This window comes from Ruditapes philippinarum, unplaced genomic scaffold, assembly GCF_026571515.1.
Source record: "Ruditapes philippinarum isolate M1 unplaced genomic scaffold, ASM2657151v2 ctg540_1_1_1_1, whole genome shotgun sequence".
NCBI classification, from domain to species: domain Eukaryota; kingdom Metazoa; phylum Mollusca; class Bivalvia; order Venerida; family Veneridae; genus Ruditapes; species Ruditapes philippinarum.
The window spans coordinates 19,210-33,628 of NW_026857945.1; the positions used below are offsets into that span (position 1 = coordinate 19,210).

General features: G+C 33.8%; 1 protein-coding gene across 1 annotated transcript in view; it reads left to right on the plus strand.

The window, feature by feature from the left end:
* Nucleotides 1-224: 224 nt before the first annotated feature.
* LOC132751566 (DNA-directed RNA polymerase III subunit RPC1-like) overlaps nt 225-14,419 on the plus strand; it is a gene marked incomplete at its 5' end in the record, with an annotated part of 259,988 nt that continues 245,793 nt past the window's right edge. The window contains 2 exon segments of the mRNA XM_060741739.1: nt 225-356; nt 10,651-10,786. Of these exon segments, the coding sequence (XP_060597722.1) occupies nt 225-356; nt 10,651-10,786 (268 nt within the window).

Below are 14,419 nucleotides of genomic sequence, written 5' to 3' on the forward strand. Positions count from 1 at the left end.
CTAATTTGGTCACTAGGTGAAAAGTCAGTCATAATAAACTGATCACATGACTAATTTGCTGCCAATACGGGGCATACATGTTTTTCAAACATATCTTGTTTTTATTCACCTCCCATCAAGCACTAAGAATAGTCGAGCATTCTGTCCTACCGACAGCTCTTGTTATACATTTATTCATTAAGGTTCATGATATTTTCTGAATTTTTCTCTTCTTCATTTATATTTCAGGTGGGTATTTGATTACTCAGAGGAACGTATTTTTTGATCGGGCTAGAACGTGTCAGCTTATAGCCGCCATGTTGGCTTCCAACGATGAAAGAATAAAAATAGATCTACCTCCACCTTGTATTTGCAAGGTAATGTGTCTTGATTTTAACAAATTATATTTGTACGTGTATTGGCTATTTAACACTGGTTTGAAGCTTTCAGCTCACCTGTTACAAAGTGATTTCAGGGCCATCATGGCCCTCTTGTTTCTAAATTCATAATTTCACCATTACCATGATTAAATGTTGAATTCTGCTTAAGCGGGTGCTAGGGGGTATGGAAGGTAATTTTCACTTTCCATTGCCATCTATTACCAGGCTCAATCAAACTGAGCCTACAACATTTTCAATTTTGTCTTGTTGGGCTTCTTTAGGGATTCTTTATTTCTCTATTTTTTGTGTAGAAATTGATCATAAATGCTACATTAGTGTCTATGAGTTGTTATTTTAGCTTAATATGGAAAAATTTTAGCTTAATATGGAAAAAAGTACATGTGTATAGCAGGAATGGAAAATTAATAAAAATGCTTAAATCAAAGGGCTGCAAGCTCTGATATTTTCTGATCTTTGCAATCTAAATCATACTGACTATCTGTATGTATTTTCCTGTAAAGTTTATTTTTATATACTATAATTCATCTTACGCAGCCACTGCGTTTAGATTTTTTACTATAACAGTTTAAGATTGATACATATGGAATTTTGCATGACTAGAGTTGCATCAATAAATCATTTATGTTCATTTTTTTATGACAGCCACACTTTATACTTGCATATCGTAGCTACTTCCTTAAAAAGACACTTCAAAAAAAAAAAGAAAAAAAAAGTTGCCTCAACTAGAATTTGAACCCCAGACCTGTCATACCTTAAACGAGCATGCTACCCCTGCACCACGGTGAAATAATACGTAGGTAGCCTGAATAAAAACAAATACATTGTAATTCTAAATTGAGAATTTTGTGTTTGTCATAAACCTGTTGTTTAACACTGATGAAAATAATTTAGCGAAAAATCTTCTTGCCAAAACAGTCCGACACTCGACAGTCAGATTTATTTGTGTACTACGCTCTGGAGTATTCGGTAATCGACATCCCTAAAAATTGCATTTTTAGCTCGACTTTTTTTTTTTTTTTTATGAAATTAAAAAGGTAGAGGTATTGTGATAGTCGCGGCGGCTTTGCCGTTGCCGGTGCCGTCCGCAAACTTGTACCTCACCAGGATCATAACTTTTTTAGTTCTTGGTGTATTGTCTTCATACTTGGCCACAACAACCCTTGGAACAAGACCTTTCAGTAGACCACACTAACCTTGACCTTCATCCATAAATGACCTTGACCTTCAAGGCCAAAAGTCCAAATTTTGCTTGTTCTTGCTATTATTGGCTGTAACTTTGTTATTTTTGAATGGATTGTCTTCAAACTTGATCATAATAATCTTCAAAGATATCCCTTAAAAATAACAATACAGACCTTGACCTTCACTCATAAATGACCTTGACTTTGAAGGTCAAATTATTGAAATTTTCATTTTTTTGGGCTATTATTGGCTGTAACTTTGTTATTTTTGAATGGATTGTCTTCAAACTTAAACATAATAGTCTTCAAGAATAACTTTTAAAAATAACCAGACAGACCTTGACCTTCACTCATTAATGACCTTGACTTTGAAGGTCAAATTATTGAAATTTTCATTGTTTTGAACTGGCTGTAACTTTGCTATTATTGAAGGGATCAACTTCATATTATAACAGAACATTCTTAAGGACAAGACCTTGTTGTTTATCAAACCCAAATTGACTTGGGCTCTTTAATGACCTTGACCTTGAAGGTTAAATTACTGAATTTTCTCAGATTTGTGCATTAAATGACCATTGGTGTGTGTATATATATACAAGGGCTGTTCAAAAAGTTTGTGGACTGCAGCTCTATTATTCACATGTTATCCCCCGCCGATGGAATCTGGAGGGGGATATAGTTTTGGCGTTGTCCGTCCGTTCGTCCGTCCATCCGTCCGTCCGAATTTCGTTTCCGGAGTAGTTCTCTGCAACTACTGGCTGGAATTCAACGAAACTTTATGGGAATCATCAATATCAAGAGGAGATGCGCATCTGACCGTCCGTTCGTCCGTCCGTCCGTCCGTCCTTCCGAATTTCGTTTCCGGAGTAGTTCTCTGCAACTACTGGCTGGAATTCAATGAAACTTTATGGGAATCATCAATATCAAGAGGAGATGCGCATATTGTCGGCTTGTTCTGGTCAGACCCTTTAACTCAGAGTCATTGCCCTTGATTAGTTATGTAGTATGCATATAGAGTAAAAATCCGTTTCCGCGCTACTTCTCTGCAACTACTGGCTGGAATTCAACGAAACTTTATGGGAATCATCAATACAAAGAGGAGATGCGCATATCATCGGCTTGTTATGGTCAGACATTTTAACTCAGAGTTATGGCCCTTGATTAGTTATGCAGTATGCATATGGAGTAAAAATCCGTTTCCGCGCTAATTCTCTGCAACTACTGGCTGGAATTCAACGAAACTTTATGGGAACCTTCAATACCAAGAGGAGATGCGCATGTCGTCGGCTTGTTCGGGTCAGACACTTTAACTCAGAGTTATGGCCCTTGATTAGTTATGCAATATGCATATGGAGTAAAAATCATTTCTGGAGTAGTTCTCTGCAACCACTGGCTGGAATTCAACGAAACTTTATGGGAATCATAAATATCAAGAGGAGATGCGCATATCGTCAGCTTGTTCCGGTCAGACCCTTTAACTCAGAGTTATGGCCCTTGATTAGTTATGTAGTATGCATATAGAGTAAAAATCGTTTCGGCACTACTTCTCTGCAACTACTGGCTGGAATTCAACAAAACTTTATGGGAACCTTCAATACCAAGAGGAGATGCGCATATCATCGGCTTGTTCCGGTCAGACACTTTAACTCAGAGTTATGGCCCTTGATTAGTTATGCAGTATCCATATAGAAAAATATTTGTTTCCTCGCTACTTCTCTGCTACCACCGGCTGGAATTCAATGAAACTTTATGGGATACTAAGAGGAGATGTGCATATAGTCGCCTTGTTCCAGTCAGATACTTATAACTCAGATTTATGGCCCTTGATTAGTTATGTAGTATGCATACATCTCATTGGCATTTCCAGATTTTACTATTTAACACAAAGTTATGGCTCTGTTATTTCCCTGAATATTTATCAAGTTCAAAGAATATTACTGTTTATGCCATGATTAATATATAAATAAAGCCTTATGTCTTCAGTTGTTGTGTTAATAATAACCAGTACTCGGCGGGGGATATAAATTCAATGAATTTGCTTGTTTTAATTTGTGTACACGATTTTCCAAAAGACAAATAACAGAACATGTCCTTAACATACAGTGAAAAAATCAACACGATATGTTAACAAATAACCATTCTGTGAAAATTACAAATAACAAGGGGTACTCGATCCGGCGCACAATAATGGTAAAACAAAATGACGTTCGTGACGTCGAAATTTGAATTAAAAATGTCACCAGCGTCATTGCTTCTGAAAGTACATTTTCTGAGTGTTCATTGTCTCCGGATCATATAACCATGACCGTTTTTCTGTGTGTTATGAGAAGCAAGAAAGAAAACGGTCACCTTTTCGGTCCATTTTTCGTATAAGGGCCTCGAGAGTTTGCGCTCTTTATTGCAATTTTTTAGTAATCTCGGTACTTAAGACGATGTTATCAAGTTGATTCATTTATCAATTGGTGGTTTATAATATTAATTTAAAACGACAATCGTTTGATCCTTAAACAGTATGATTCGCAACAGAAAAGAAAAATATTTTATAGACTGACAATTATTATCTGCGGTAAATCACCGATTAAAATAGCATTTATTATCAAACAAATCAGGGAAAATACATGTAATACAAATAGTAACTACATTAATTTATTTTAAATACGCATATATCCTGATGTATAAAATAAAAATATTCTTTAAATTTAATTGTTTGGTCAGAATTTAATTTGTATTGTATTGTATTGAATTAAACATGCTGGACAGCTCGCAAACCTTTCATGCCATCCTCCCGTAGAACGATTGACGTTACAAAAGTCCTGAGAATTTGCCGTTTTCTCCCTCGCCCCTATCTGTCTGTGATCATGTATTTGCCGTTTTTTAATCACTTGCGCCAGCTAAAATCGAATGACTTGCTCGCTGACTCATTTCCCTTTGTTACATTAACCACCTCATATGAAAATGAATGAGTTTCCACAGTTTGATGGTAAAACTTTCCGAAAATGCGTATTTCTTGTTTTTAAATGGGCCTTTTATTTCGCTTTTTACGCTACTGACTACTGCGCTCAAAATTTGTTCGTTCAGTCATTCAACGTCCAAATGATGTCGAATTTCAGATTTATGTCAATTAAATATTAATAGATGTTTACCCCGATTTTACCAAGTGAAATAGCCGTTCAATTTATTTCAACATTTGTTTATATTTAAACATAGTAGGGAAATTTCGACATGCGCCGATGTTGCGTTGCCATGGTTATTAAAGTGCACATAATTCGTAAAGGAAGTAAAGGTTTATGATAAAAGTAAATCTTACTTTTAGAAATATAGATACTCTTTCGATTCATATCAACTCAGGCTGTTTTCATGAACCAAGTAAAGAATGACAGCAAAAGTCCACAAACTTTTTGAACATACCTCGTATATAGATCATCATCAACAACAACAACAATTGCGTGTATCTTTTTAAAGAATTGCGTGTTTCTATTTATAGAATTGTGTCTTTCTATTTATAGAATTGCGTGTTTCTATTTATAGAATTGCGTGTTTCTATTTATAGAATTTTGTGTTTCTATTTATAGAATTGCGTGTATCTATTTATAGAATTGTGTGTTTCTATTAAAAGAAGTTTCTATTTATAGAATTGCGTGTTTCTATTTATAGAAGTTTCTATTTATAGAATTGCATGTTTCTATTTATAGAATAGTGTGTTTCTATATATAGAATTGCTGATTTCTACTTTTAGAATTGCGTGTTTCTATTTATAGAATTACATGTTTCTATTTATAGAATTGTGTCTATCTTTAAAATTGCATGTTTCTATTTATGGCATTGCTTGTTTCTATTTATAGAATTTTCTATTTATAGAATTGCGTGTTTCTATTTATAGAATTGCGTGTTTCTATTTATAGAATTGCGTGTTTCTATTTATAGAATTGCGTGTTTCTATTTATAGAATTGCGTGTTTCTATTTATAGAATTTTGGGTGTTTCTATTGATAGAATTGTGTGTATCCATTTATAGAATTGCGTGTTTCTATTTATAGAATTGTGTGTTTCTATTTATAGAAGTTTCTATTGATAGAATTGCGTGTTTCTATTTATAGAATTACGTGTTTCTATTTAAAGAATTGCGTGTTTTTATTTATAGAAAATTTTCTATTTATAGTATTGCGTGTTTCTATTTAAAGAATTGCGTGTTTTTATTTATAGAATTGCATGTTTCTATTTATAGAATAGCGTATTTTTTTATATAGAATTGCGTGTTTCTATTTAATGAATTACGTGTTTCTATTAATAGAATTTTCTATTTATAGAATTTCAAGTTTCTATTTATAGAATTTTCTATTTATAGAATTGCGAGTTTCTATTTATAGAATTGTGTGTTTCTATTTATAGAAGTTTCTATTTATAGAATTGCGTGTTTCTATTTATAGAATTACGTGTTTCTATTTAAAGAATTGCGTGTTTTTATTTATAGAAAATTTTCTATTTATAGTATTGCGTGTTTCTATTTAAAGAATTGCGTGTTTTTATTTATAGAATTGCATGTTTCTATTTATAGAATAGCGTATTTTTTTATATAGAATTGAGTGTTTCTATTTAATGAATTACGTGTTTCTATTAATAGAATTTTCTATTTATAGAATTTCATGTTTCTATTTATAGAATTTTCTATTTATAGAATTGCGAGTTTCTATTTATAGAGTTTTCTTTGATCAGAAAATACAAAAACATTTTTGTGCCTCCCCCCTGATTATAGAATTGCGTGTTTCTATTTATAGAATTACGTGCTTTCTATTTAAAGAATTGCGTGTTTTATTTATAGAAATTTTCTATTTATAGTATTGTGTGTCTTCTAATTAAAGATTGCGTTTGTTTTTTATTATAGAATTGCATTTCTATTATAGAATAGCGTATTTTTTTATATAGAATTGAGTGTTTCTATTTAATGAATTACGTGTTTCTATTAATAGAATTTTCTATTCATAGAATTTCATGTTTCTATTTATAGAATTTTCTATTTATAGAATTGCGAGTTTCTATTTATAGAGTTTTCTTTGATCAGAAATTACAAAAACATTTTTGTGCCTCCCCCCTGACATTTAGTAATTGAACTGTCTGTCTGTCCAAACAAACATATAGATACTTATGGGGCTATGGGAACAATAGGTTACATTAAATTTCCTTTGATGCTATTCATTAAGTAAGCTATTAGGTGGCTACTTTTTCTGTTACCTGTCTTAAAGAGTAGCGAGGTTAACCTAAATTTGCTATTTGGATTTTTCTCAAGTTCTACGTATACCAGTGGCTTCATACATTACACACTCAACACAAAGTACATGATCTCGGCTTTCTGGAAACTATGGCTTTCATTTTTAGCTCACCTGAGCACAAAGTGCTCTAGGTGAGCTTTTGTGACCACAATTTGTCCGGGGTCCCTCAGTGCATGCGTGAATCTGTGTGACCGTCGTCAACATTTATGCAAACATCTCTTCAGAAACCACTGGGCCAAATTTGATGAAGTTCTACTAACATTGTTCAAAAAAACTTCTTCTCTGAAAGTGCCAGGCATAGAGCTTAGAAATTTTGTTTGTAGCATTGTCTCATTAAACTCTTAAAAAGTTGTTCAAATTATAGCCCTGAAGTCAAAATTGGCCCCGCCCTGGGGGGCCTTTGATTTTCCTTATATGTATATAGTGAAAACTTAAACAATTTTCTTGTAAAAAATTGAAAGAGCTTAGATATATGGTATGAAACATCTTCTAGTGGATATCTACCAAGTTTGTTCAAATAAAAGCCTTAGGGTGAAAATTGGCCCCGTCCCAGGGGTCATTGATTTTCCTTATATGTATATAGTGAAAACTTAAAAAATGTTCTTGTAAAATATTGAAAGAGCTAGAGCTTAGATATATGGCATGAAACATCTTCTAGTAGATGTCTACCAAGTTTGTTCAAATAAAAGCCCCAGGGTGAAAATTAGCCCCGCCCCCGGGTGTCATTGTTTTTCCCTATATGTGTATAGTAAAAACTTAAAAGATCTTCTTTTAAAAAAACCAGAAGAGCTAGAGCTAAGATGTTTAGCATCAAACATTTTCAAAGGGCCCTGGGGTTAATTGGCCCCGCCCTGGGTCATTGATTTTCTAGTAAAAACTTAAAAAATCTTCTTTTAAAATAAACCAAAGAGCTAGAGCATGAAATATCATCTAGTGAGTGTCTACCAAATTTGTTCAAATAAAAGCCCTGGGGTCATATTTGGCCAGCCCTGGAGGGGGGGGGGGGAGTCATTGTTTTTCCATATATATACGTATTGTAAAGGTCTTTTAAAAACCCAAAAGAAGCAGAGCTTAGATATTTAACATGAAACATCTTCTAATGGGTGGCTACCATGTTTGTTCAAATGAAAGCCCCTGGGTTCAAATTGACCCTGTCCGGGATACTAGTATTTGATAAAGTGAGAGCTCCAGATAATCTTTTTGGCCAAGAGGTTTTTACCCCTCAAAATCTAGAGTGAGGGGTAAAATGCAAATTTTGAAAAATATAAGGGGTAAAATCTATAAAAAAAAGCATATTTCTTTATAATGAACAAATTCAACTGATATTTTGTTTGTTTGTTTTCTTGTTTTTTGTTAGCAAAACTTTTACAAATAAAATATTGATTCAATGTGATACAATACAAAACATGCTCTGTAAAGGTAGACTTCCTTAGGCTAGAGTATACTGGTACTAATGTTTAGCATACACAGCAAAATTATTTCATATTATTGAGTTTTTGATATTTTTATGCATATTAAAAAAATCGCACCGTCTGTCGGTCTATGCGTCCCCACTTCATTTGTGTCCAGACTGTAACTTTGTCATTCATTGAGGGATTTTGAAATAACTTGGCACAAATGTCTACCACATCGAGACAATGTGTCACGTCCAAGAACCACGTCCCTACCTCAAAGGTCAAGGTCACACTATCATTTTGAAGTTTCACATTATCGCAATTAGAGTTAACAGGTATACATATTCGTGTTTGGACTGTAACCTTGTCATGCATCAAATGATTTTAAAATAACTAGGCATAAAATGTCAACCACATCAAGATGATGTGTGGCATCCAAGAATTACGTCCCTACCTGAAAGATCAATGTCACACTAACATTTTGAAGTTTCACATTATCACAATTAGAGTAAATAGGTTCACACAATCATGTCTGTAACTTTGTCATGCATTGAAGGATTTTAGAACAACTTGGCATAAATGTCTTCCACATAGAGGTGATGTGTCGCATTCACAAATCACGTCCCTACCTCAAAGGTCAAGGTCACACTAACATTTTGAAGTTTTACTTTATCACATTAAGAGTTTATAGGTACACACGTTTGTGTCCGGACTGTAACTTTGTCATGCATTGAAGGATTTTAGAATAACGTGGCACAAATGTCTACCACATCAAGACGATGTGTTCCGTCTAATAATCACGTCCCTACCTCAAAGGTCAAGGTCATACTACCATTTTGAAGTTCACTTTACCAAAATAAGAGTTTATATGTACACACATTTGTGTATGGACTGTTACTTTGTCATGCATCTAAGGATTTTAAATAACTAGGCATAAATGTCTACCACATCAAGACGACATGTCGCGACTAAGGCCCATGTTTCCTATGTTCCTACCTTCAAGGTCAAGGTCACACTTATAGTTTGAAGATACTCATTCTCTCGAGAAGAGTTTGAAGATACACATTCATGTCCGGACTGTAACATTGTCATGCATGGAAGGATTTTAAAATAACTTGGCACAAATGTCTACCACATCAAGACAATGTGTCACAGCTTAGGCTCATGTCCGTCTGTCTGTGTGTCCCCACTGACTCAACAATCATGTCCAGACTGTAACTTTGTCATGTATTGAGGGATTTTGAAATAATTTGGCACAAATGTCTATCTCATAACAACATTTTATCGCGTCCAGGAACCACGTCCCTTCTTCGAAGGTCAAGGTCACACTTATATTTTGAAGGTTCATGCTATCACAATTAGAGATTACAGGTACAATAATACAAAGAACAATATTCAGCAATTAGTTACTTTCATTCTCCTTTCTTTTCATAATACTTGCATGCTTAAGAAACCTTTTTGGGGGCAATCTTCACTTGGGTGACAGCTTTTGTTTTGCTTATTTTTTTTATATGTATAATCTTTTTTCTTCTTCTGTTCTATATACTTATTTTTTTCTATTCTATATGCATATATATGTATACATATGTACATAAACCTTGTTAAGACTCTTTTAAAAAAAACATTTTAACACTCTAATGGTCAGACTTTTGACTCAATTGTCATCAAACAAGGTTAGTATACTTGTCTAGGTAATTGCTCAGATGAGTTTGATGGGTCAGGTGAGTGTGCAAGGGCCATCTTAGCCATCTTGTTTGCTTAACTGGCTAGTACTTTGTTATTCATTTTTTGACACAACATTTTTAAGGTCAGTACCCTCATGTATATCAAACTCAAATTGACCTTGATTTATGTATAACCTTGACCTTAAAGGTGAAGTGATTGAATTTTCATTAATTTTTGCTATGATTGGCTGTAACTTTGTAATCAATCAATGGATTATTGTCATACTTGGACAAAACAACTTTTTTTGACAAGATCTTTTTAAGGTTGAACTGACTTTGATCTTCAGCTTTAAATGACCTTGATCATCAAGGTCATATTATTGAATTTTGGTCATTTGTCATAATTTTGTTAATTATGTAAAGATTTGATTCATAATTGGACAAAGCAACTCTTGTAACCAAAAGACATGTTGAATTATTTAGATATGTCCTTGACCTATAAATGACCTTGATGGTCAAATGATTTAATTTTGCTTATATTTTATTAACTTTATTAAGTCTTTATTTATGGAAATGATTCAGACCTGACATCTTTAATTTTCATTTTAGTTTAAAACAATTATTTGTTAGCTTAAAGAAAAAGTAGATATGTCAAGTGTTGCCCCTGCCCGGTAGTGACTCTTGTTCTATATGTCTGTTTCAACATTGAATTGAATTTAGTTTTCTAATTAATTTTTTGACAAAAGTCAAATCTTAAACTTTTAGCCAACCAAGTTATGGTCTGGGAAGCAGATATTCAGTGTACTGTTACGCCCCAACAAACAAAACCCTGTGAAGGCTAACCTGAGAACCAAGGGAAAAAATTACAGCTCTGGTGAAGACATGTGTATCAATGATTCTTGTATGTATCTTTTTTTCTTCTTCATAATAGCTATGCCAATTTTTGTACCCCCTCTTTAGGGGGGGCCATTTAGATTTACCCTTGTCCGTTCGTCTATCCATCCATCCGTCCTTTCGTCCTTCCGTCCATCCGTTCTCTTTTGTGTGGCACGTAACACAAAAAGTATTTGACCTAGAGTTATGAAACTTTATAGGAATGTTGATCAGCATGTGTAGTTGTGCACCTGGGTATTTTCGTCTTGATATTCTTAGTATTTTAAGTGTTATTGCCCTTGAATTAGTAAAAATTTCCAATTTTCAACTTGTATCGCATGTAACTCCAAAAGGATTTGACCTAGAGTCATGAAACTTTACAGGAATGTTGATCAGCATATGTAGTTGTGCACCTTGGGTTTCCCTTGTGAATTTATCCAGTATTTGTAGAGTTATTGCCCTTGACTTAGTAAAAACCATTTCATTATGTTGTGCTATTTGTTCATTGAGTGATTGAGTTAGAATCAACCAACTTTACAGGAATAATGATCAACATCACTAAATTATAGGAATAATGATGAACATCACTGTGAAACTATACACCTGGGACTTTGCTTGTGGATTGTTTTCAGTTTTGTTAGAGTTATTCCCCTTGACTTACAGTAGTATAAATTTGTAATTTTCAACTTGTTCATGCATAGCTCAAAAGTATTTGACTTGTAGGCCTGAAAGTTTACAAGAATGTTGGTCAGCATGTGTACTTATGCACTTGGGGTTTGCTTGTGGATTTATTCAGTATTTGTAAAGTTCTTTCCCTTTACTTAGTAAAAGATTTTTAGTTTTCAACTTTTGGCACATGTAGTCCAAAAAATATTTGACCTAGAGTCATAAGATTGACAGAACAGTGGCGTGTGGGGGCACCCGTGTCCTATGGACACATTTCTAGCTTGTTTGAAATATTTCAGCTAAGCATGATGCAAAGTTTGCATTTACCCTGTTTACAAATATGTTTAGTATCTTATCTAAGTAAAAAAAAATGAAAGCAGAATGTTAACAAATATGTTAAGTATCTTATCTAAGAAAAAAAAAAAGAAAGCAAAAACATTCTGATATTCTATATTTACCCATAATCATTTCTAAAGAGTTAAAATTTTTTATAAAACTTTTAATGATTTATTGCACATGCCAGTGACCTTTAAGGAATTATACAAAGTATTTTCTTCATACATGTTTTTGTGCCTCCACTTTAAGGGGGGGGATTTAGATTTACCCTTGTCCGTCCATCTGTTCTCTTTTGTGTGGCACGTAACTCAAAAGTATTTGACCTAGAGTCATAAAACTTAATAGGAATGATGATCAGCATGTGCAGTTGTGCACCTGGGTATTTTTGTATGGATTTATTCAGTATTTTTAGAGTTATTGCCCTTGACTTAGTAAAAATTTGCAATTTTCAACTTGTGTCGCACATAACTCAAAAAGGATTTGACAAAGAGTAATGAAACTTAATAGGAATGTTGATTAGCATGTGTGGTTGTGCACCAGGGTATTTTTGTATGGATTTATTCAGTTATTTTACAGTTATTGCCTTTGACTTAGTAAAAATTTGCAATTTTCAACTTGTGTCGCACGTAACTCAACGAGGATTTGACCTACAGTTATGAAACTTTACAGGAATGTTGATTAGCATGTGTAGTTGTGCACCTGGGTATTTTTGTATGGATTTATATAGTATTTTAGAGTTATTGCCCTTGACTTAGTAAAATTTTGCAATTTTCAACTTGTGTCGCATGTAACTCAAAAAGGGATTTGACCTAGAGTCATGAAACTTTACAGGAATGTTGATCACATGTGTAGTTGTGCACTTAGGTATTTTCATCTGGATTTATTTAGTATTTTTAGAGTTATTGCCCTTGACTTAGAATTTTTTTTGCAATTTTCAACTTGTGTCGCATGTAACTCAAAAAGGATTTGACATAGAGTCATGAAACCTTACGGGAATGTTGCTCAGCATATGTAGTTGTGCACCTTGGGTGTCGCTTGTGGTTTTATCCAGTATTTGAAGAGTTATTGCCCTTGACTTAGTAAAAACTGTTTAATTATGTTGTGCTATTTGTTCCTTGAGTGCTTAAGTTAGAACAGGAATCATGAGCAACATCACTTAATTACAGGAATAATGATCAACATCACTGTGAAGCTATGCACCTGGGACTTTGAATGTGGATTTTTTTCAGTTTTGTTAGAGTTATTGCCCTTGACTTACAGTAGTATAAATTTGCAATTTACAAACATGTTGGTCAGCATGTGTACTTATACACCTTGGGATTTGCTTGTGGATTTATTCAGTATTTGTAAAGTTTTTGCCCTTTACATAGTAAAAGATTTTTAGTTTTCAACTTTTGGCACATGTAGTCCAAAAAATATTTGATCTAGAGTCATAAGATTGACAGAACAGTGGCGTGTGGAGGCACACGTGTCCTATGGACACATTTCTAGTTTGGAAGTACATGAACAGTCAAACTTGTATTAAGCGACCGTGCAAGGGAAACACCCGAAACGGTAGCTTTATGAAACGGTCTCTTAAGACAAAGCATGATAAAAAGTCAAAATTTATACATGACATCTTTGTTTTGCGGCGGGAATGTTTTAAGTCCCCTACCGGTATAACCGGAGGGGACTTTAGGTTTACCCTCCGTCTGTCTGTCTGTCCGTCCGTCTGTCTGTCCGTTTGTCTGTCTGTCTGTCAGTCCCTCCGTCCATAAAACTGGATCCCGCGATAACGCAAAAAGTACTAAAAATATTTTTATGAAACTTGATATATGGATAGATGGCAGTATGGAGATTATGCACGTCTTTTTTTTCTTCCTATGTTGAAAATTCTGGTTGCTATGGCAACAAATAGCCTGAAAATATGGCAAATTTAACACATAAACTGGATCCAGTGATAACTCAAAAAGTACTGAAATTTTTTTATGAAACTTTAAATATAGGTAGATGGCAGTCTGGAGATTATGCACATCTTTTTCTTTTCTTCCTATGTTGAAAATTCTGGTTGCTATGGCAACAAATAGCCTGAATTTCAAGATTTCTGATTTAAATTTTTCAGCTTTTTCACTATAAGTTCTTTATTTCTTAAGGTGTTTACTTTAAACTTTAAATATAAGTTTCTGGTCATCAACCTCATCATATGTGACAAGCTTTACAACTCTAGCACAAAAATTATCAGTATTACCTCCCTTGAACTTAGAATTTTCATGAAGAAAAATGTTGTCTTTTTTAAATAACTTCTTTATTTCCTAATGTTTCTACTTCAAACTTCATATATATGTTTCTTATTATCACTCAACATTTTTGAGAAGGTTAAATACTCTAGCAAGACTATTTCCAGAATTATGTCCCCCTTGAACTTAGATTTTTTTTCGAGAAATTGGTATTTTTCACTCCAACTTCTTCATTCCTTATAGGATTTACTTTAAAATCCCACATGGTAATAATATGACAAGGTTGTATAAACATAATTTCCTTACTAGGCAGGGAAACTTAACACATTACTGTGATATAGACAAACTTAGAACTCAAAAGTTTTAAGTTCATTCATGTTATTCATTCACTGGTAAAATTGACTGGCCAATGGCCCGGGGTTCTTACCGGTAGGGGACTTATG